Source organism: Protopterus annectens, chromosome 2.part2, assembly GCF_019279795.1.
Source record: "Protopterus annectens isolate FY-2018-M chromosome 2.part2, PAN1.0, whole genome shotgun sequence".
In the NCBI taxonomy this organism is placed as follows: domain Eukaryota; kingdom Metazoa; phylum Chordata; order Ceratodontiformes; family Protopteridae; genus Protopterus; species Protopterus annectens.
Window position 1 is genome coordinate 483397799 of NC_056730.1, and position 24161 is coordinate 483421959.

Consider the following 24161-nt stretch of genomic DNA (forward strand, 5'->3'; position numbering starts at 1 on the left):
TACCTCTAACCTTGGTGTAATTAAGTCTTCCATAAATATTACCATTTGTGCTCTTTTTTGATTTCCACATTTCTTTGCTTTATAGGATCATAGGAGGTGAATATACGAATGACCCTGAGGCCGTTACAAGCCTAGCCAAGGGTTCATACAAATTTTCATAAAATTTCCAAAGCATCTCTGATATCTGTAAAGGATTTCTGGTTATTTTTCTTGTTACAGACTCCATAAGTTTGGTAACAACTATCTTTACTTAGTTGTGTCATTGTGCTAAACGTTTTTTCCTTTGTAGTTATGATAAACAATAATTGCTTAACTAGATACTCTTATTTTTTTAGTACGTTGCATTTGTGCCTCTTCTTCTGTGAGATTCTCCTTATTCTGCAGCACTTTAACCTTTGTCAAACCCTTTAAGTAATGCTTGTTAACTGTTTAACCATACCTGTTTCTCTTTTGTTTCTACCCTATTTTAAAACTCCATTTTCATTTTATCCCACTCACGAGCTATAACTTCTTAAGACATTTCTATCTTCCCTAATAACTCTTGAATAGTTTCCAATATCAATTCTTTAAATTCCTCTCTTTTTAACACATAGGTGGGAAATTACCAGTGTGTCATTTTTACTTCATTACCATTCATTTTTTCTTAGTTTCTGTTGGTATATGATCTGAAATGGATACTGGGTGTGTGTCAAAGCTTTCAGTTAAATGGACATGTTCCTGTAAAGTATAATATCTATCTAGTGTAGCCCAGTTGTTGTACCTTGAGGAATATTTAAATTCTGTATGAGTTCCCATTACTGAATTTACATTTTCCATACCAAATATTCTCATAAATTTCTTCAGAAATCTACCCTCTTTTTGTTATGTTTTCCCTAATAGATTCTCCTGACACATTCTTGCTATTGCTAATCAAGTACCATTCCCAACCTATAAGTAATATTCTCTGCGGAAAGCTGATTATTTCTCTGAAAATTGTGTTAAGCTCCATAACAGCAGATGTTATGTAGTCCAATCTCACCTACAGTCTTACCTGTCGGTTCAGAACCGAACCTCTGCTCCAAGTCTTTCAGTTGGCTGGGCTAAGAAGGTATCCCATGCTGCACTGCTCCCTTTTCCCAGATCTCGTTTGCCGCTCGTATAGCTCAGACGTGGTCTTGCTCTTGGCTGTGGCTAAGTATAACTTTTGTCTTTTATTGAGATATTCTTGCTTCAAAAAAGCTATTTTCATAGCTGTGTGTTGTGTGTATGTACTAGTTTGATAATCTGGTGTACTTTTTTTCTCGTAGTATTGTCTTTTTTGGTGTCCCACTAACTTTTTCCCCTACGGGCTAGGCCCGTTTCAGTTAGAGGACCTAGTCCGCTCCTTCTTCTGTTTTGCTTGTTAGTAGGTACCTATCCCTCGGGCTCGGGCCATTTAAGTTAGAGGACCTAGTCCTTTCCCTGTGTTCCTGTTGGGACCGCTTAAGTTAGAGGTCTTTTGTGATTGTCTGTTGGTTTTTCTTAGTTCCCGCGCTTGTGGCTTCTATATTAATGGTTGGTGGTTTTTCCTTCACTATGTCTAAGGATACGAAAGAGCATAAGCCCTCGGGCTTTAAGAAATGTACTAAATGTGGTTATAAAATGTCAATCACTGATGGGCACTCTGTTTGTGTTTATTGTCTGGAGGCTATTCACCTCCAGGAATCTTGTACATTTTGCCATGCATTTAGGCCGCGTGCTCTTCAGGAGAGGAAGAACAAACTAATTTTGAAAGGACTTTTGAAACCCTCCTTCGAGGAGGATTTGGGAAGGGCTTCTAGCTTCAAGTCCTCTCCCTCTAAGAGTAAAACTTCCAAGGCTAAAAAGCGATCTCCGGCTCCATCTGTATCCTCGGGGCCTCTGAAGAAAGTAGTAAAATCTACTGTGGCATCCTCGGCTCCACTGTCCTCGGGGCCGCAGGAAGTTAGTGCATTGATGGAATTGGCTTTGGCTCCAAGTCCCTCGGAGCCGATTGCGGAGGTGCTATTTAGGAGCCGGTCTCTCCTTCTCGCAGGTCTCCTTCGGAGAGGAGATCTAGATCTCCTTCCTTATCTTCTAGGTCCTCCAGGACTCTTTCAGATGTGGATGTAGATAGAGTGGTACAGAGACTCCTCCAATCACCGGTACTGGCAAAATTGTTTTTGGCTGCAGCCCAGTCTGCTCCGGAGCCTGTCACCCAGCCAGCGTTGATGCTTCCAATCGAAACTCAGCTTTCGGAGCCAGAGTGGTCGGTGCCGTCTGATGTCCGTAGGTCAGCTCCGATGGCCCATCCTGGCTTATCGGTTCCGGCTTCAGCACCGACCCAGTCGGCTCTGTCCACGGGGTCCAGGACTCATGGTTCATCGGTCGGACCTGAGGGGGAGGCCTCAGGACACTTTTTGGCTCTTAGCCTTCCTCTTGGTGCTTTGGTGCGTGGTAGCCCGACCCCGGCATTCGGACCTGGCCCCTTCTGCTCCAAGCTCTTCCATGGCTGGTCAATCTTCAGAGCCGGGGGGGCCAGCTTTCGAGGCCATGTGGAGCGTGCTGGCCAGGTCCTCAGCGGCATCATTCGGCACTGACACTCTGTCCCCTCCAGCTCTGATGCAGGTCTCTGATCGCTTTCTATCTTTCGACAGCAGAGACCCAAGGCCTCAGAATACCCCCATGAGTGGTCTCCATATTTCTGAGGGCCCCCCAGTGTTTTTGCCTGAGGAGCCACCTAGAAAAAGAACGTGCAAGAGGAAGCACATCGACTCCCAAGATGAGTCCCTCACACCAGACACCGACCTCGAGGAATCGGAGGGGTCCCCCAAGTCATCCTCTGAGGATGTCTCTTTCTCTGACATCCTAGAAAGTTTGAAGCAGAGGGTTGACTGGCCCTCCAAATCTCCCTCCGAGCAGGAGTTGGTGTTCCTAAAGGCCTTTGGGGCTCAGCCGTCCGCCTCCTGGGTATCTCCACCCTTCGACGAACTTTTGTATCTGGTTTTTCGAAGGGTGTGGGAAACCCCTGACTCTGTGGAACCAGTCCCTAGGAGACCCAACAAATTCTTGTCCGCCCCTTCTGACAAAGAGTTTCTATCCAAGGGAGTTCCTGTAGATGCCATGGTGGTGGCAGCGGCCACCAAGAAGGAACTGGCTGAGACTTCGTCTACTGTCCATCCTCCTAACAAGGAGTCTAAGACCATGGACCGGTACGGGAAGCATATGTTTTCTTCAGCAGCCTTTACTCTGCGGTCACTGAATTATTTATCACATTTTACACGGCTCCAAAGAGATCTCCTGAAAGAGCTTGGAGATGCTCTGCAGGGTAATGTTTCTGATGCGGTGGCTCAGAAAATCAATACTCAAATGTCTACCTCTGTTGCTAACTCCTCCATGAGGCTGATCTCTTATGCAGCTGAAGGAGCGGGTAGGGCAGCAAGTTCGGGAGTTGCTCTTAGGAGACGCTCCAGGATGCGCCTGTGTAATGTCACGGAGGCCTTTAAGTCTACGTTCACTAATGCCCTGTTTGATGGTTCCTCCTTATTCGGAACCAATGTGAAGAACACTCTCACTAGGTGCGAGTAAGAGGGAAAAACTCTGTCTGCTGTGGGAGTCCATTTTTCTCTCCCCTCTAGGCCTTATCCCAAGACCCAGAAAGGTGGGAAGATGTGGTTCAAAAAATCGCATAGGTTTTTTCATGACTCACAAGGTGAGTCCCCCTCCAGAGGCAGGGGAAGGGGTGGTAATTCAGGTAGATGCTGCCCTAGGGGCAGAGGAGGCCCGCATAACCAGGGAGACCGAGATTCCTTTCATGGTTCTCCCTACCAGTGCTCCTGATGGGAGGCCCAACTGTGCATTTCTGGAGCCAGTCGGGGGTCACATTTCACTATACCCAGAGAACTGGCAAGGTATCACTCAGGACCTATGGGTATTAAAAATAGTTTCTGGAGGATATCACATTCCCTTCTCTTCAGCTCCCCCTCTGATCAAAAAAAAATCTCAGATGTTCCATCCTATCAAAGGGATTCCGCAGCTTCAGAGGTTTTAAAGCTGCTAGAAAAAGGAGCCATCCAGCATGTCCCCTCAGACCAGATCGGATTAGGGACTTACTCCAGATTCTTTTTGGTGCTGAAAAGGACAGGGGACCTGAGACCCATTTTGGATCTCAGCAGATTGAACACCCATGTGAAGAAGTCCAAGTTCCAAATGGTCACGTTGCAATCTATTCTCCCATTGTTGGGAAAAGAAGTGTGGATATGCTCCATCGACCTCAAGGATGCTTACTACCATATAAAGATGGACAGGGCATCCAGAAGTCATCTACACTTCTGGCTGGGAGCCAGTCATTTTCAATTTCGCACCCTGCCCTTTGGTCTCACCACAGCCCACATGGTGTTCACCAAATATATGGCAGTGGTGATGGCTCACTTGAGATGTCAGGGATTCCAAGTGTATCCGTACCTGGACCTGCCACCACCAGGCGTCTACTCCTACAAACCAGAGATGCCACGATCAAACTATCTCAACAGTTGGGTATCACTCTAAATTGGGAAACATCTGCCTTGTTGCCCTCGCAGTGTGTCACCGTTATAGGCACCGAGTTCGACACCATGCTCATGAGGGTGTTTTTACCACTAGAAAGGACTCAAAGTTTACAACAGCAGGTGTACGCATTGCTCACTTTGAGAAGAGTGAAGGCAAGATTGATCCTCAAATTGTTGGGGACGATGGCTGCTACAATTATGCTGGTTCCTCTGCCGAGGCTGCACATGAGGCTCCTTCAATGGCTACAAACTGTAAAACGGATATAAGCACTAGATGAAAAACTAATAAATCCAAAGAAAAGTGCCAGGGCATGCTGTTAGGTGATCCAAAGATGTTTATTCCACGATGATAAAAACCATGCTGTTTGAATCAACAGAATGCATAAGCGGCTCTTACATACACACAAAATACTGTACGCCTTACTACACACAAAATACTGCGTTTTCGTCACTAAGACTTCATCAGACAATCTAATACCCTTTAACACACATTTAAATACTAAATGATTTAATTAAAATCAATTCCATTGGTCATAGTACTTGTCCTTCTCATTCAAACACACCAATCCATCTATTCACTTCATTAATATTAATGCCTTTCTCTATAAAGTGCTTTGTGCTTTTTGTTAAAATCTATATTTAAAAGTAAATTAAAAACTGACATATAACAATAAATACAAATTGATAGAACGATTGTTTAAATTTAAATATAAATAATTGTACAATTGATAGATATAAATAAATAACTAAAAACACATTATAATATTAGATCCTTAACATTTACTGTGGTGAATAATACTTGAAAATACATACTGTAGTGGTGCCATCTAGTGTCCAAAGTCCAAACTACTCTATAGTTTGTTGGCTCTTATTTTCAATAGGGAGATATAGTTGACTAGTGTTGGAATCCAGGTTAATCTGCCACCATAATTCCTTATTTTCCAGGATTTCCTCCCAGAGACCTCCCCTAATATCTGGTTTAACCTGGTCCAACACAAAAAATTCATATTTAGCTTTTGGCTTTCTGGATGTCATAATTGTGTTCCAATTATAATAAGTCCTGCTTTTAATCCTTCTTTTTCTACTATCTAAGTATATTTCTGCCTTATTCATTATGTATGGACATTGTTGGCATCTTCCACATTTGTATGTCCCACACCTCCTAGTATTTCTATTTTCTCCTTTCTAAAATTTTACCTATATTAGGTGGATTTTTGAACACTATTCTTGGTTCCATTCTAGTTATCTCTTCTATGTCTGTTAAAATACTGAACTTTGTCCATTCTTTTTTAAAAAAATCTCTTAACTTTATATTGGAACTGTTATATTCTAAAACTAAGCTTCTCCTGTAACTATCTTGTTCAATCTTCTTAATGTTTGTTTCTGTGATGTGGCCCAACCCCAGATTATGCTTGTTCCCCTTACCTAAAATAGGTTCAAATCTACCCACCTTCTTCCTCTTCACTTCACTTCTTGATCTCTTGGGTAACCACGTCTTTCTTAAACATGTTATGTAGTGTCTTACATTCTTCCTGAAAATCTGAGTCATTTGATGTCATTAATTCACATAGGTGCCCTTTCTATGCTTGCTTCTCAAAATCCAGCCCTTTTTTTATATATTTCTATATCTAGGTATTTCAGGGACTCTGTGCTGATAGTATAAGTGAACTTCAGAAATTTGGTGGTATGATTAATATATTCCATAAATTCCAAAAACTTTGCTCACTCCCTATCCAAAAAATGACGATATCGTCCAGAAACCTATGGTATAATGTCCATAGTTCCTTAAACCTGCAATTTGTGATAAATTGTTCTTCCCATTTGGAAAGTACAATATTTGGACACACCCGTCTTCTGCTTATAATATTCACAATCAAACATGATAAAATTGTATTTTAAGACAGTGTCCATTAAAATCACACTTGCTATTTTGTCATTGAGACTCAAAAAGTCATCCTCAAAAACAGACTCTTCGAATGAATTCATACCCTCAAAATGTGGTATGCATCCGAACAAATCAATGACATCAATAGTAATAAACTTGATATCATCTCTATACTTGTCCTGTTTTAGTTCCCCCCAAAAATCCCAAGAATCTTTAAGAATAAATTTATTGTTGACCCATATGTGTTTGGTCATAAAATCGGAACAGTTTTAGAGCCCCTCAGCGAGACCATTGGTGGGGGTGGGTTTTCCATATCCTTATGGATTTTTTTACTTCTAGATATTTAAAGATTTTCTCTTCTATTATTTCTTCTGTCAATAAGTCTTGTAAAACAGAGTCAATCCTGTGGTAGGCCACATTGATTTCATTTAATGATACTCCTGTATATTTTGTTTCATCTCTTAAAATAGTGTTCATCTTTCCTTCGTACAAAATTCTGTCCATAATGACTATCCCCCCACCCTTATCTGGTTTCATAACCCTCAGGGATGCATTACTACTCAATTCCTTTAAAGTTTCATTCTCATTCTTACTTAAGTTGTGATGTACCCAACTTCCTTTGTTTTTTTCTAACTGAATCAGTCATAATGTTTTCAAAATTCTTTATTTGAGGGTATAATGGGGGGTTGTAAGTGGACTTTCTCCTCAACATATTGTCACTCCCTTCTTCTTTTTTATTATTATTAAAGCCCATCTTTGAAGCCATAACTTCCAAGTTAATCTTCCTTGTAAATAACAAATCCCCTCTACTATTAGGTATATATTTTAATCCTTTGCTGAGTAAAGAAAAGTGGTTGGGATTTAATATGAGAGAACTAAAATTGTAGATAGTGAAATTGTTGTAGGTGTGTTTGACTGTATTATTATCTAAATTATTGTTGTCTATATCATCAGGGATGGTAAGAATGACCACTCCCCATTTCTGAAAATTTTCTCTGTGATAGTTATTACCTTCCTGTATAGTTCCCCTATTCTGTATGGGGGGAAACTCTGTGTCATAACATGCTACATTAAATCCATATTCCTCTCTTGACCCTTGTCTATTAGTGTATTGTGCATTCCTTCTATTGTTGTTCCTTATCCCCTTGTGTGTGCTGTTATTTGTCTGAAAATTAGGTTTGGGATAACTTGTGTGATTTTCATATTCCATAACATCCCTTTTCAATTTTCCCAACTTTCGCTGTATCACTTCCTCACACTTTGTATCTATATCCTTTCTCATGGAAAAATATCTATCATTTTCCTCTTTGATACCATGAATTAAATCAGTTGTGATACAGGCATCCAAAGTTGCAATTTCATTCCCCAATTCCTTTTGTTTGTTATTGTTTTCTTCAATAATTAACTTAATAACTTCTAACCCACAGTTATTAAAAACATTAATCAAACATTCATGAAAATAATACTTAAAGTTCTATGTTTCATTAACAATTTGTCCAATCTGGAAATTTTCATTGCATAGGTCTCCTTATCATCAGAGCAAACATTGTTGCTATTGTTTACTTTAAATTGAATGTCTCGTTTGAGCCATTCAGCTGTAGGCTTCTTTTTAATAGAGGCTTTTGAACAGACAGTACCTTGCAAACTAGTCGTCGGATTGGTATGTCTCTTAGGGATAGCCTGTATCCCTTCGTTGTTGTTCCTGCTTCCTCTCTCGTTACAGTCGAGTAGTAAAATCCCAGGGGTGATGTTAGGGTTGAAATTAGTCCCATTGTGAAGATCGCCGGCTCCACAGTTGTCGCCAATAAGCTCTCTCTTCCGTTTCCCCCTGTGACCTTCTCGCTCTTCAGCTCCAATCCATGGGAGCACAAGGGAGTTAACAGGTCAATCAGTTCTGTTAACTGTCCGATAAGCCTTCTAGTTTGACATGCTTCCTCATGCAAAACGAAGCTCATCCTTCAGATCACGAACAAGCGGTCCCTCCTCACTGAACTACAAACTGTAAAACGGACATAAGCACTAGATGAAAAACTAATAAATCCAAAGAAAAGTGCCAGGGCACGCTGTTAGGTGATCTAAAGATGTTTGCACCTATGTGAATTCTTACTTACATTACGATAGTGCCCACCCCTTACACAGCAAGAAGAACATTGTCAAAGGACAATTTGTAAGGGGTTCCCGAATGACATCAAATGACTCAGATTTTCAGGAAGAATGTAAGACACTACATAACATGTTTAAAGAACGTGGTTACCCAGAAGAATTCATCAAGAAGTTGAGAAGTGAAGTAGAGGAAGGAAGGTCGGGTAGATTTGAACCTATTTTAGGTAAGGGGAACAAGCATAATCTGGGGTTGGGCCACATCACAGAAACAAACAGTAAGAAGATTGAACAAGATAGTTACAGGAGAAGCTTAGTTTTAGAATATAACAGTTCCAATATAAAGTTAAGAGATTTTTTTAAAAAAGAATGGACAAAGTTCAGTATTTTAACAGACATAGAAGAGATAACTAGAATGGAACCAAGGATAGTGTTCAAAAATCCACCTAATATAGGTAAAATTTTAGAAAGGAGAAAAGAAGTATTTCGGGATAATACTAGGAGGTGTGTGTGACACACATGTGGAAGATGCCAACAATGTCCATACATAATGAACAAGGCAGAAATATACTTGGATAGTAGAAAAAGAAGGATTAAAAGCAGGACTTATTATAATTGTGATAGCAGGGGAGTTGTTTATATAGCAATTTGCCAGCCAGATGTCAGTGCGTTAGGCAAAACTTTTTGTGTTGGACCAGGTTAAACCAGATATTAGGGAGGTCTCTGGGAGGAAATCCTGGAAAATATTATGGTGGGGTCAGAACCTAATTTGGATTCCAACTGTCCAGGGATTAATTAATTTTAACTATTATATCTCCTATTGAAATAAGAGCCAAAAACTATAGAGTAGTTTTGGACTTTTTTGATGGCACTGGCACCACTACAGTATGTATTTTCAGTTTATTCACTTTAAATATAGATTTTAACAAAAAGCACAGCACTTTATAGAGAGAGATTAATATTAATATGAAGTGAATAGATGGATGGAATGTGTTTGAAAAGATGAAGTACAACTATGAATTGTCTGATGAAGTCTTAGTGACTCAAAAAATTTTTTTTTTGTGTATGTAGTAAGGCGTTTATGCATTCTGTTGATTTCGCTGTTTTTTGGAGTCAAGTAAACAGCATGGTTTTTATCATTGTGGAATAAACATCTTTAGATCACCTAACAGCGTGCCCTGGCACTTTCCTTCAATGGCTACTCTTCACCCAGTGGTCTCTACAACATCTTCCGCTTTCTCATCTCATAATAATCACAGACAGGTGCAAGCAGGATCTTCACTAGTGGCTTCACACCAGCAATCTCAGTGCAGGAAAACCCTTCGTTCCATCCCCTCCAGTTGTCACAGTGACCATGGATGCCTCCCAGATGGGGTGCGGGGGGCATTATCTAGGCAGGACAGTCCAAGGCACGTGGCAGGAACACGAGATGCATCTGCATATCAACGTCCTGGAGATGAGAGCAGTGCTACTAGCGTTGCAAGCACTTCAGAGCTTTCTTCCTCTTGGGACTATTGGTATCCACTCAGACAATATGTCAGTGGTATGGTATCTAAACAAACAGGGAGGAACCAAGTCTTACCCCCTTTGCAGAGAGGCCATGCGAGTGTGGCAGTGGGCAGTGGCTTCCCAACATTTTCTTGTAGCAACGCACATTCCGGGGAAGTCCAGTGTGATTGCAGACAGGTTGCACAGAGCTATTCTGATGCCTCACGAGTGATCACTGAACAATCAGGTTGCGGAGCAGATTTTCTGTAGGTGGGGTCAGCCTTGCTGCGACCTATTTGCCAGCCCCCTCAATACCAAATGCAGAAGCTACTTCACCCTTATCCCACCTCAGGGGCAGTTATCCAGGGACGCTCTAGTTCACGATTGGCCCTCCGGTCTAATGTATGCCTTCCCTCCTGCTCTTCTGCTGACAAAGGGTATTCAGAAAGCGCAATCTTTGGGAAGCAAAATATCTCACTAAAAGAATCACAGGCCTAAAGCAGATGCCCTACACTGACCGCCTTAAAAAACTCCAGCTATACTCTGTTGCATATCGTCTACTCAGAGGCGATCTCTGCTTAACATACAAGGCCATGTCAAACCCAGAGCTGTTGGACATGCTACACTTAAAGAAATCCCAATCCCTCAGAGCTACACGCTCCAGGGATCTAAACCTTGTCATCACAATAAACAAAACATGTTGGGAGGGATAGGTTCCTGACCCAGAGACTCCCCAGACTCTGGAATAGATTGCCCATACATGTCAAGCAGAGTGCCTCTTTGGACCTCTTCAAGAGGAACCTTGACAATTGGATGGGAGAAAGGAAATTCACCCCAGGGATCACGTCAGTCGCCCTGCTAGACAGGGGTCCAGGAAAGTAAATAATGTGGGAAGAAATAGCCAGGGAATTGTTATGGCTAGGCTTGTATAGGCCCTAGGGCTGATAGCCTAGTACCAACCTATGAACCTATGATTGCTCCACACTGGCCTCGTCAAATTTGGTTCCCCTTTCTCCATCCCTACCTTATGGACTCCCCCTGGATTCTAGACCCTCAACCAGATCTGCTGACTCGTATGTCGGGGCAGCTCCATCCCTCTCTTCAGACCCTCCAGTTGACAGCCTGGCTCCTCCACTTCCATCATTAGTCAGGCTTCATCATTTTTCACCGGAAATGGTTCATATTCTGTCTTCCTCCCATAAGCCTTCAAAAATCTGTTCTAGCAAATGGAAGAGATTTTCCATATGGGCGCATGGAAGACAAATTGATCCTTATACAGCTCCAATTTCATCAGTCCTGGAGTTCATCTCCATGCTTTTCAACCAGGGATCAGCGGCCACAACTGTTAAGGTCCAGTTGACGACTATTTCCACCTTTCATGTCGCTGATGAACCTAGTGGCATGGCACATTGACTTTGTAAGGCATTCCTGAAGGGCACTATACTGCTTCGTCCTCCAGTTTTTGACCCAGTTATGCCTTGGGACTTAAATTTTGTTCTACAATGTCTCACTTCACCCCCCTTTGAGCCTGCAGCCACTAGTGATTTCAGATATTTGACTTGGAAGACCATCTTTTTGGTAGCCATCACTTCAGCCAGACGTGACTCAGAGCTTCAAGCCTTATCAGTTAGACCACCTTACTTGATTTTTCATAAGGACAAGGTTTTTCTCAGACCAAACCCTTCCTTTCTACCGAAAGTGGCTTCAGTTAGTAATCTAAACTAATCCATTGAACTACCTGTATTCTTTCCAGAGTTCTCTAACAAGGCAGAATTTAGATTTCATCAGCTGGATGTGCACAGACGATTACAGTTCTATTTGCATAGAACAAAGGCTCTTAGAAAATCGGATCAGTTGTTTGGCTCATTTTCAGAAAACAGGATTGGGTCTCCTGTTTCCAAAGTCATCTTGTCTAGATGGATCTCCAGTTGTATTTCCTTCATTTATGCGTCAGGTGGCAGGGATTTACCATTTCAAGTGAAGGCTCATTCTACCCGCTCTGTGTCTACATCTACAGTCTTTCAGGCCAGGTTGTCTATGGATGATATTTGTGCTGCAGCTACATGGGCATCTCCTCACACCTTTGTTACTCACTACAAGTTAGATTTGGTGTCCAAAGGCAGGTCTTCCTTTGGTTCCACAGTGCTCAGGAGTATTTTCCACTGAGCCTCCCAGGATTCAGATGCTGGGGACGCTGTCATATGCGTAAGAATGTAGGTGAGACTGGACTACATAACATCAAGAAGTTATGTACTCACCATAACATTCGATGTATTTAGTCCATCTCGCCTCACATTCTTACTTACCCCCCCCTCCTTCCCACATCCTGGAGGACCTAGGGGTTAGGTATGGTTTCAAACTTCCTTTAGGGTTGGTATGTTCTTTCTTCTCTATGTGTTGTTGTGTGTGGGTAAGTGAGTGATTGAGCTCACAGCAAACTAGATCTGGGAAAAGGGAGCAGTGCAGCATGGGATACCATCTTAGCCCAGCCAATTAAAAGACTTCGAGCTGGAGTATGGCCGAGTCGGAGCCAAGGTTCGGCTCCGAACCCACGGGTAAGAATGTGAGGCAAGATGGACTACATACATCGAACGTTATGGTGAGTACATAACTTCTTGTTTTTGGTGGAATTATAAATTCATGGCAGCGTTCTCCTCCGCCCTTCACAGTAGCCTCTTACTACCACAAATCAGCCATTATTGTGTTTTCTCCTTTTATATCACTTTTGAAGCCCATCTAGCAATTAATATAATAACTCCCCTTCTCATCTCCTTCCAAATGTGTGTCTTGCAGCACTGCTTTTTGCAATCTGCATTTCTTAATATAATTAAATACTACTTCCTTTTTGTCTATATCTGTAAAGCCATTTACATTCCGAGATAGTATGGATAGCATAGCCATTATGATGAAAAGCTGCTGTTCCTACCTATTAAACATGACAGTTTTTTTGAATATGTATTTGCAACTTTTGTTTTATATGTGCACACTAATATCTGTCTGTGGCTCATCTTTGTACAGTTTTCACATTTCCATTTGAACCTTTGTCACATTTTTAAAACTTTTTGTTATAAAACCTTCAAACAAGAAACTAAGTACATTTTCAGAATGCCCTAGCCCCTGTTAATGTAGAGCAAGCACACACAACTATGTATGTCTTCAAAAAATGAAGGTTAACCCTCCAAATAGGAGCAATTGGCCAAAATCAGCAGCTGCAGCCTTGGGTATTTCCTAACCTGAAGTTAAGGTTACCCATGATAAAGCATGTGCTACAGGCTATGCTCCCACTTATGCTGATTAATGTCTGTTCTTTTATATCTTTGTTCCCCTTCTAGATGTGAAAAACAGCTTATATGCTTTCAGAAAACAAACTTTTAGCCATCAGAAAAAGTGCACTGGTTATCTTTAAATAAAATTATATTGTACACTCTTCTATTAAATGTGTTAAAATATTAAGGCTACTAGGGAGGCTGCTGTCTCTTATTCACTTCCAATAATTTCAAACTGTATTTTTCTCTGAGTTTCTTGACATTGTACTTTTAAATTTTGCATTATCATCTTCAAAGAGTGCTCAGAACTCTCAATATTAATTGGTTGCATCTGCAGACAAATTGTGTCCATGTAAAAGTAGTCAGCAATGAATCTTTGTAAATTTCACTCAGAACAGAATGTGCAACTGCCTTCAGCTGCAGACTTATTGAACCCACTGAACATTTGCTAATTGAAAAAAATCAAGCCAATATCTTTGCAGATGTAAGAGACAGCATTATGCATGACTTTTTTCATATTTTTCAAGTGTAATTGTGTACAAAAAGCACATGTTTAAGGGCATTAATCTAGACATTCAACCTTGTAAATAAAAGAGAAAGTATCTTATTTATACATGTACACTTTTACACCTTAGCCCAGCAATCCAAGATCATAGTGTATAACATTAAACTTGCTTTTGTCTGTCCTTTCTTCTCTTGTTATATATTATAAAGCCTATATTTCTTACAACTAAAAAAATACTTGTTTACTTTAATATTTTAACACATACAACAGCCACTGGAAATACCCCACATATTTATAATCCCCTTACTACACATAATTGCTTTATTATATATAACATGCACTTTATATCATGACATATTTTATACTAATACTGCTAAGAACAACAATTGGTTTTCTTTGTTACCTTTTCCCTTTTTCATGTCCTAAACATTAATGACATAAAGTGGTGTGCACGCTTTGCATTCCATCCACAAGTTTAACAAAATCCATAAAAGTCCAATGTTTCTCAACCACTTTTTCTTGAAAAGCCCTATTTCTCAAATATGATGGACACTTTATAGTCTCCAGTGTATTCATTAATTTCAGTGTTACCTGTCTTCCTGTTAATCTGCATCTCCTGGCACCAGACTGTGTTCAAGTCCAATGTACTCCCAATTCTTCTAGTCAACTTTTATGCTTTTTCTGTCTTTCTCAGGCATTCTCCTTTAAAAAAGCTGGAAAAGGTTTCACTGACAAAGACTTTCTATGAGTTGTATTGTCAGAAGGATGAAAAACAGAGTCCCCTTCTGTTTGCTTGCTCACTTAAACTTTCTTTCCTCCTAACTCTGTTCTGCATCCAAAAATATCTTTGATCCTCCATTAAAAAATATTCTGAAGATAGCTGGATACAGCAGCTCTAATCTCATACTTGCCTCTCGACATTCCATGATTGTTGGGATACATTTGTTTGTCTTCTGCCCAGTGTGCAGCAAGTACTCATTTTCCACAAACACTCTGCTGTCTCCAATTTTTAATAATTTTAATAGTTTTCACTTCTGCCACAGTTTATTAGGATCAACTTTTGCTGCTGGTAAGGCTGCTTTTTCATGGCTAGGTATAGATCATACACTCCTTGTAACCTTGCACTGAAATCCTGTTGTGGAATACCAGTGAAGTTGTTTATTTTTGATTTCATAAAATTAATAGTGTCTGTTCCTTCCAGTTTATCTTGTACAGCAGGAAATCTCAGATTTTCTCTTTGTACTGTGTCTTCTAACTGCCATTTTTTAAACATCTTGTGATGTTTTATATTCATCCACCCTTTTCATTCCACCCACTGATTTATTTGCAATTTTATGATTTCATCTAAATAGCTTGTTAAAGCTTCTTCTGTTTTTTCCAGCCTTTTGTTGTTTGAGTTGTATATGCCTTTAATGTTTCATTTTATTTTAATTACCTCTGAGTATGTTTGATTTATTTTCCCTCTAGATTACTGGAAGCCATCTCTTGTACCAAAGGTGAAGCCTGAATTGCTTTTTTGTTGAAGAGCTGCAGGATTATTCCCAGTCAGTGTTTTCTCTTCACTTTTTCTGTTTGATTTTCTTTTTAAGTTCTCTGAATTTCTTCTTTACTAGCCAGTAGATGAATTTTATTCAAGGTGATATCACTGGCTCTTATTTCTCAGTTTCTTTTTTTCTCACTGGAAGAGACTAAATGAAGCTGCTGTTCAGTGTGTAGACATCTTGGAAGTCCTTATATGCACTTCATTATTGAGTCAGCTATGGATAAGGGTCAGGGACATAAAGTATTAAAGTTTTAGTGATATGATCAGTGCAAGAACAGAGATCATGTTAGCATTGTTTGAGAGCATTTAGCATTGTTTGTAGCAGGTAATGAATAAAGTGATGATGGTGGCCATCCAAATATATTATTCCCATCCAGTATTGTGTTTTTTCCATATGTCTTTTGTTTGATGGAATTGCTCTTGGCTACTTGTTATCTTGGATTGGACAAAGCTGATATTAACAATGGATTTATGAATATTTGTACTGTTCTTCATTATGCTTTTATTTAGACGTCTATCAGGTTTTAATTATTTTTCATTGTATAAGTTATACTTTAATCAGGAAAGGAGAGGGTGTTTTTTGCACATCGTGAAGCTACTGCAGAATTGCTTTATCACTATTTTTGAATTTGTCACATTTTCATTAAGTTCATAGAGATGTATTATTGACTTCAGAATTCATGGTATTTAAGAAGCTCAGCTTCTGAATGAATGAATGAATATTTACATAAGTATTATTATTTTGTACAGGTTAGTCTGTTAAAGCTTTCACGGTTGTACAAAAAACAACTGTAAGAAGGGAATCTGTTCTAAAGCTTTTAAATAAGCAATGTGCACTGTCCCATTTAACAGTTATTCATTTCTTTGTTAAAGAAATTTAATCTACTCCTGCTATTTGTAGCACTTGTATAAATCTCCAGTGAAGCTAAAGGTTGCAACACCAGGACCAGTTTTATTAAGGAAGATTTGTCTCAGATGTATATATGTGTGTGTACTTATATATATGTTTACCATCAACATTGAAATGTATGTGATTGAGTAGCATTAATTGAGAGTTTAAATGGTGCTGCGGTAGCGTTGTCGCCTCACAGTTAGACGTTGCACATTCGATTCTCAGTTAGAGTGTCTTCTGTGTGTCGACATGCGTGAATGGGCGTTCCTACCTTGAAGGTTGTGCATTAGGCCTGGCAAGCCAGCACATAAAAATCTACTGCTAATCATCAGCGGACCGGAGTTCCGCTGTGGTGACCCCTAACCGGGAAAAGCCGAAAGACAGTTTATATGTCAAAAATAAGAATATTTTTTACTAACAGTATTGAAAATGAAATACTGGTATTTTGAATTCAGTGTTTTTGTAATACACTGTATTAGCGCATCTGACCTTTCACATTTGTCCATTCAACGTCAGCATTCTTAAGCCAGAAAATAAGCTATAGGTTTCATATGATTAAGTCGACAATTGCATAAATTGCTTATGTTAACGCACCTGTATACCCTGTTAGTGTTGGATATATGCAGTAGTAAGATAACATACCATTTTGTTTATGCACACATGCAACATCTCCTGTTTAGTGAAGAGTAAAGGATAAGTGAAATCCATGCAATCCATGGTAGTGAAAGGAGAGGCAAGTGTTAAACATCATAGTGCACTGTCAGTCTATACACAGTGCAGGTTTTGCATACTGCAGACATTTTCAGAAGAAGCAATGTGGAGCAACAAGTTCTATGAAACCCTGCGGTGTCAGCTAATCCGTGCGTCTTTAGCAAACATTCAAATAAATTTTCCTTGTTATGTAACCAGTGTCTTTTTGGGGAAGAAGGCAAACATGACATCAACCTACTTCTCAAGTGCTCAGCATGGGTTTGTTCTAACTGAATAATGTGTAATATATCAAGCATAAAAAGTTTCAGCTTTCCCATCAAACTTTGAAGACGTCTGTGCCATCCTTCCACGGCATTTTGGCTGCGTGAGCACTCAAGACAACAGATTTCAAACTGATTCCAAAAAGACGCATCAAATAGAGGTGGCAACCTTTCTGACGTTGAACCTCTTATCCCATAACATCAAGGTTTACCAGTAATGTAATTTTCTTTTAAAAAATTACATACTGGTTTACCAATATCTACCATATAATTCTCAGTTTTAACAAAGGTGTTAAGTATGTCATCGGGTGTGATAGGTTAAAGCAGGTGCTTGTTTACAGATTTACAGAGCATAGAAAAAATGCATACTCATTCCAAACTCGCTGGCTAAATGCAGTTTCTGATCTGCCTCCATATAATTTGGTAGAGATGGAACCAGTACCCCTTTGGGGAACTGTTGGTTAAATGTCTCTTTATAGAGTTAACTGCACCTTTTTCAGAATTGCCAAGTGTCAGTTTAGGACATAACGGCAGACTATGATGTGAACAAATATTCAGTACAGTTCTCCAGAATTGATCATAGCACTCCGTCTTATATGGCAGTATGCCATATACAACTGAAATGAATTACCTTCTCTCACTACCTTCTAAAGGGCAGTGACTACTATACATGTGTTTGCATTCTCTAGTCCTAATTGGAAAAGTGCCTTCCACAAGGCCGTATTTGCATGAACATGACAGTTTGATTCCATTGTAATTATAACTGCATTCCCACTGATGTCTGACTCACTGAGTGCTCAGTTATAAAGCATCCATTTTTAATGGGAAGCATGTCAGTCTGAAAATCTTTCAATGTATGCATATCCTTATACAGACTTGGTCTGCTCTTATACCTTACTCAACTTACACACTTCTTCAGTACAGAGGTATTAGTTAACTCATTCACAGGGTTACTAGATGTACTTGCTAATACCCCTGCAATTATTTTACAGGGATCCTCCACAGAGTGATCAGTGTGTCTCTTAATACTTTCTTGAACTTTACACACCTCCGATGTAACAGCATCTGGCGCATGGTAATGGCTATTATTTTTCTCTAATCTGTTCCCTTCCAGTACATTCTTTGTGATGCACCGTCCTGTACAAGTATATTTACTCTTACAGACACAACACCAATGCTTCCTGTCACCATTACTCTTCTGTAATTAATACTGATATCCATCAATAACCAGCATATCATGTCCTTTGAGTTTTAACAGTAGCATACACCTACCTGCATCTTTGCCATTCACTTGCTGTATAAATCCCACACAGCAGCAGCCAGGATAATGATTGTGTTTGCATACAACTGCAAGTGCAATATTTCCATGTGTTCGAACACTGCAGTATACACCTGCACTCTCAAACTACAGCAACAAATTGGAATGTCGTACACTAAACATTGCCAATCAGTACATCAAATGTAACTGGACATTCACTTAAAAGTTTTTGTCAGGCAAAATAAATCTTTAAAAAGTTACTTTTGGATACTGTTACACTGGCCAACATAAATATAAGTATGACTATATATATATATATCTGTGTGTGTGTGTGTGTGTGTGTGTGTGTGTGTGTGTGTGTGTGTGTATTTTATATATGTATATAGTCTCGGCTATTTTTGACTGCCAATGCTGACCTCCGACTTTCTTCATAGATCTTCCCAAATGTCCTTCCTCTTGACTCCAGAAACCCTGGTGTCCCTTACAGTGCCAGTGCAACCCTTCAATAGGAGAATCTCTCTTCAGAGAAAGCCCACCCAAACAGACCAACAGAAAACCTGTGTGTGTATGTGTGCGCACTTGCTAAGGTACCAAGAGTGGGCTTAAGTGAGGAGCCATCATATTGCAGCTTGCAGGATTTTATACAGAAAAGTTTCTTAAAGAATTCACATTATGTTTACTGTTTACAGCCAACTCTTTTTTTTTTTTTTTTTACCTCTGTACTGGTGTAATGGTTGCTAAAGTACTTAATCTTTGTTAAGACCTTATTTAGTTTGTGATAATGGAAGTTTAATAACAAAAAAACCCCACTGGAAGCAAAGGATCGCCCACAATGAAACTGGGCATCTTCACCAGCGTTAGAGAGTACAAAAATGTTATTGTAATAAAAGCAACACAGAATGAGTTAAACAGTTTTGTCCCAAATAAATAATAAAAGGACTTCAAAATAATGGAAGTTTAACTGCATTATATAAGAGTACTCCTTTTCCAATGCTCTATAATTTGAGTTTAACATGACTATCACAGGTGCTTTTTGTATTCCAATTTATGCTGTTTTGTGTCTTTTTGAAATGAAGGTTGAAATGCACCCAGTCATCATCCTAACAAACTGTTCCCACCACAAAGCTCTAATTCGCTTATTAACATTTGCCTGATTCCTTAGCAACTCATTGATGAATAAGCACCTTTGTGGAAGATACAAAAATTCAGGATACTTTATTGATAAGGTATTACATTATCGAGGAGCAAAAATAATGAAACAGTGGTCAACCTTCCCAGGACATGCTGCTGTGAATTAATATTACAATATTTAGTTTGCTTAGTGTGTCATATTAAATCTAAAATATTTCTGCCTCCGGTACTAGAGGTATGAAAGGTAAAAATTTCTGTCAGTTGATTTATGCCTTTAGTTGAATTGATGATATTGCGAATTGCATGCAGACATGCTTTTGTGGTACATGCATGCGTGTGCATATTGGGAGCACTACTGTTTATCATGTGCTGTGTTATCAGATTGTAAATCACTTTTTTCTAACCAGAACCAGATTTTGTTGTTTTAGTACATTGGAGCTTGCTTTGTCACAGATGATGTAGTTGGTTTGGTGACTGTATAACTCGAAGATGTAAAAGGCATTTTTTTATATGTTCCATCATCTTTTTGCAGTCACTGAATTATTATATTTAGAGTTGAGTGGTGTGGAGCCAGACCCCCCAATCAGAGATGCAGGGAACATAGCCCCCCTGCAAAATGACCTGTTTCTTGTATTTTATATTTGGCGCAGCATTTTCTTAAGACTGTGTTAGTTAATGTTACAGTTAAAATGTTTTGAACTTTGACTAAAGGAAGTGGAATGTTTCATAGCAGATTCATATGCATGCATTTTCCAGTGGGATAGCATTCTGTCCACAAATGGTTTGCTCACTTGCAGTCTCTGCTTACCAGCAACCCCCACAACATTGAATAGGGCAAGATAGGTGTTAAAAAAATGAATGAATGAATGATTTGTGTGAAGAAAATCCAAGAAGCTTATAGGATACATTTTATCTGGCAATTCATATTTAATCAAGGGGTAGGTAGCCTTTTATCAAGTATGTGTGTTCTTTTAACTTGCAAGTATAGGTTCATAGGTTTGTACTAAGCTAACTGCCCTTGCGAACCATTTTAAGCCTAGCCAATTATCCCTTGTGAGAATCAAACCCTGCACCATGTGTTTCTAAGTTGAACACCTTAACCATTAGGCTACCCCCTCCCAAGTTGGCAGAAAACAAACAGATGATAAAAGCACACATTGCTAGTGTTCGTTATCAAATGGCATCTTGTACGTTTAACCTGGACAGTTTCAGAATAAACAATTTAATTTACTTTAGAATCCAGATATTTTTGACATTAAGATGGCCATCCAATGATGTACAGGACCAGTTTTCTACTGAAAGCCACAATCTCAGAAAAGAAAGGCATTAGTGTTATTTTGCTGGTAGTTTATTTTTCATACTTCTAGCTTTATTCATAAGTATCACCTTAAAAGTGTTAGATTTAATCTTATGGGAAGTCAAGGGAAAGGAACATTTAGTTATGGAAGAGATGAACATGTCTAGGTATATTTATAGATGAAATGCAAGATCATCACATTTATCACGGACACATTTTCTGTGTGTAATATAAACACCATTTCCTGACATAAAGATGACCAAAAGTAGTTCATCCACTTAGATTGCTAGTCTTTAGTTAATAGAAAGAACTTTCTATTAGAGCTTACTATAAATAGCTTTCTTCCTGCAACAGTTGTATTTAAAACAGTGACAATTAAGTTTTGAATTTGCCACATTGAAATGAAACATACCTTTCAACTGTTCAGATTTTCACTGCAAGTCTAGATTTTTCCTCATATTTTTGTCTCTTCCTCATAAAATTAGTTTTATTTTTCTGGAAAATCATTGAAGATTAAAGTCACTAAGTAATCACATAGATTTGAGTTTCAGGCTACATATCCTTCAGAAAATGCATGCTAAGACAAAACTTATTTTAGCAACTTTCTAAGCTTTTAAGAGCATTTAAAATTTGTCCCTGATTTTGGGCCTTTGTCCCCATTTATTTTTGGCTTTGTCCATATTTTTTCCATTTCAAGATTGAGAGGTATGACGTGAAGTGTATGTACTAACTCCTCAGTAGTTGATGTTAGCAGAAAGTGTTATTGTATTTGAACTTTGACAGGTAGTGCCCTCTTGAAATTAATAAGCAAACCAGAGTAATGTATGTGAAATTAAATATGTTTGGTCTTAAATGCTGGTACAGAACTCATTTGTACTTCATGACTGTACTGTGAATTTCAGTTGTGTTAATATATGACCCTGTTGGTGTTCTTCTGCTGTGCTGTGCACTCCTAATATTGTGATTCATGATGAAATTTTTTTTCTATTTTTAGATTGTTGGAAACCTCCTTTATTACCGATACATGAATCCAGCAATTGTTGCTCCTGATGGATTTGACATCATTGATATCACTGCTGGTGGACAGATTCATGCAGACCAGAGAAGGAATTTGGGTTCTGTGGCAAAAGTTCTTCAACACGCTGCCTCTAACAAATTGTTTGAAGGAGAAAATGCACATCTGTCATCCATGAATGGATATTTATCACAGACTTACCAGAAGTTCAGGTATAATAATAAGTGACCTTGAAACGACTTCTGTTGTGATTTTTTTCTCTTGCTTTCTTGGCTACATTATGTTTGCCCAAAATATAATAACTGTTTTGCACCGATGTTTTGCTTAATGTTCAACAAACGTACTGCCTTACTGCCATATGGGTAGTAGTGCCATGCTACCCTGTCTCTGGCTGTCTACTAAAACTTAGAGCTCCTCCCCCTGCCTGTAGTTGGGTGTGATGGACCAGTCATATGAGAGTTCATGGTCTGCATTTCAGATCTACAGGCAGGACCCTTTCAGTTTTCTACTGCCACAGTAAGAGAAAGGTCTCAGAAGACTGCTGCTTTATCTGGCTTTTCAGCTGCTGAACTCAGATAAAGATTGAGTTTTGAGTTGTATTTTCTACCTCTGCCTTTTTCTATCAGTGCTTGAATAGTGTATTCTGTTGCTTTGACTTTTTTCTGATGAGAAGTGTTGTGTATGCTTTTATTTTTAATTTGACTAGCTCAGTAAGACCTATGCTGTTGATGAAAAGCTTTATTTGGAGTCTGACTGGAAAACTTGCTGATATTGCATTTTTTTATTTGGAGTTATGATTATTTGAGGTAATTGAGCATTTTAAATTACTTTTCCATTTAAATTGCAGTTTTGGCACCATTTTATATGTTAAACATTTCTTACAGGAATTTTCCATCAAATTAGTTATGTCTAGTTTAATACTGTTTTAGGTGGTATCTTTAATTTTGACTGAAACTAGTCTTTTGGTACAAAATTAGGGGACTTTTGTTCATGTATTTTATGCTTGGAACTGTGTTACTGAAACTGTACATCTGGCTGCATTGAAACCTATGAGATAGCATCCTTATGACCTAGCCCGTAAAGTGATTTAATTTCCGATTTAAAGTTTGCTGGACTGAGGTTAACCTCCTGTCTGCCAATTTCCTCTGTTAAAACATATACATTTAAACAGTTACAGTAGTGCATGTACATTTCTGTTCTCTCCAGTAGGGCACACTGTGCATACATTTCAAACACAAGCACTTTGCAAATACCTTTTCAGCACAAACGTCTGAACAAATTAGTTTGATATACATATGTCATACAGTGCTAATACATCTGCAACACAAGCATCTTGTATAAATCAGTTTGATATTCACAAATCACAAATAATTATTTACAAAGTTCTAGCTAGCTGTGCTGGCAGTACCTCCTGTCATCACACATGCCACCAAAAGAGAGTCCATGGTGTTGGACAAGTTTGGGCAGTGCGTTTATGCATCAGTGACCTTTGTTGGTAGGTCACTTAACTATCTGATACATGTCGCAAGTTATTAGAGGGTCTTGACCAAGGAGTTTTCCAGTGCCCTTCATGGGTCCATGACAGAGGAGGACAGGAAGACCATTTCTGCGCAACTGGCCACCCTACAGTCCCTATTAAATGCCTCTATGAGACTCATTTCCCATGCCTTAAAAGGTGCTTTGAGAGCTACGTGTTCAGGAACAGCTGTGAGACGGGCACGCCTGAATGCATCTCTCTGACTTCAGGGAGCCTTTCAAGTCTTCATTCATCAGTGCTTCTTTTGATGGCCCCAAGGTTAAAGAAACCCCATCTAGGAATGAACAAGATGAGGAAGACCTTCTCTAGTATGGGGATATGTTTTCTACACCTCAAAGGACCTTTTCCCAAACCCAGACAAGGTAGAACAGTAAGAAAATGTAGTTCCAGAAGTCACAACAAGGCTTTTTCCAGAACTTCTCTGGGGACAGGTCTCCCTGTGGTACAAGAGGGGACTCCAGTAATAGACAATGGCCTCATGGCAGAGGAGACCCAGAAAACCAAGTCCCTTCTCTGAGAATCCTTACCAGTGCTCCTGAAGGGGTGCCTGACTACTGCACTCTAGAGGCATTTGGGACGTGCTTTTCCCTACATTCACAAATATGGACAGCCATCACCAAAGTCACTTTGGTGTAGTGGGTTATTTCCAGAGGCTATTAATACCCTTTTCCTTACAGCTCCCAAATCAATCTACACTACTTCCAGACATTCCATCCAGTCAGAGAAAAGAAGCAACAGAAATAGAAAAAC

General features: G+C 39.3%; 1 protein-coding gene across 1 annotated transcript in view; it reads left to right on the forward strand.

Moving 5' to 3' along the window:
- Positions 1-24161, forward strand: part of IQGAP2 (IQ motif containing GTPase activating protein 2) — a gene marked incomplete in the record, with an annotated part of 4327392 nt that overhangs the window by 3605088 nt on the left and 698143 nt on the right. The window contains 1 exon segment of the mRNA XM_044063965.1: positions 21854-22086. Within this exon segment, the coding sequence (XP_043919900.1) occupies positions 21854-22086 (233 nt within the window).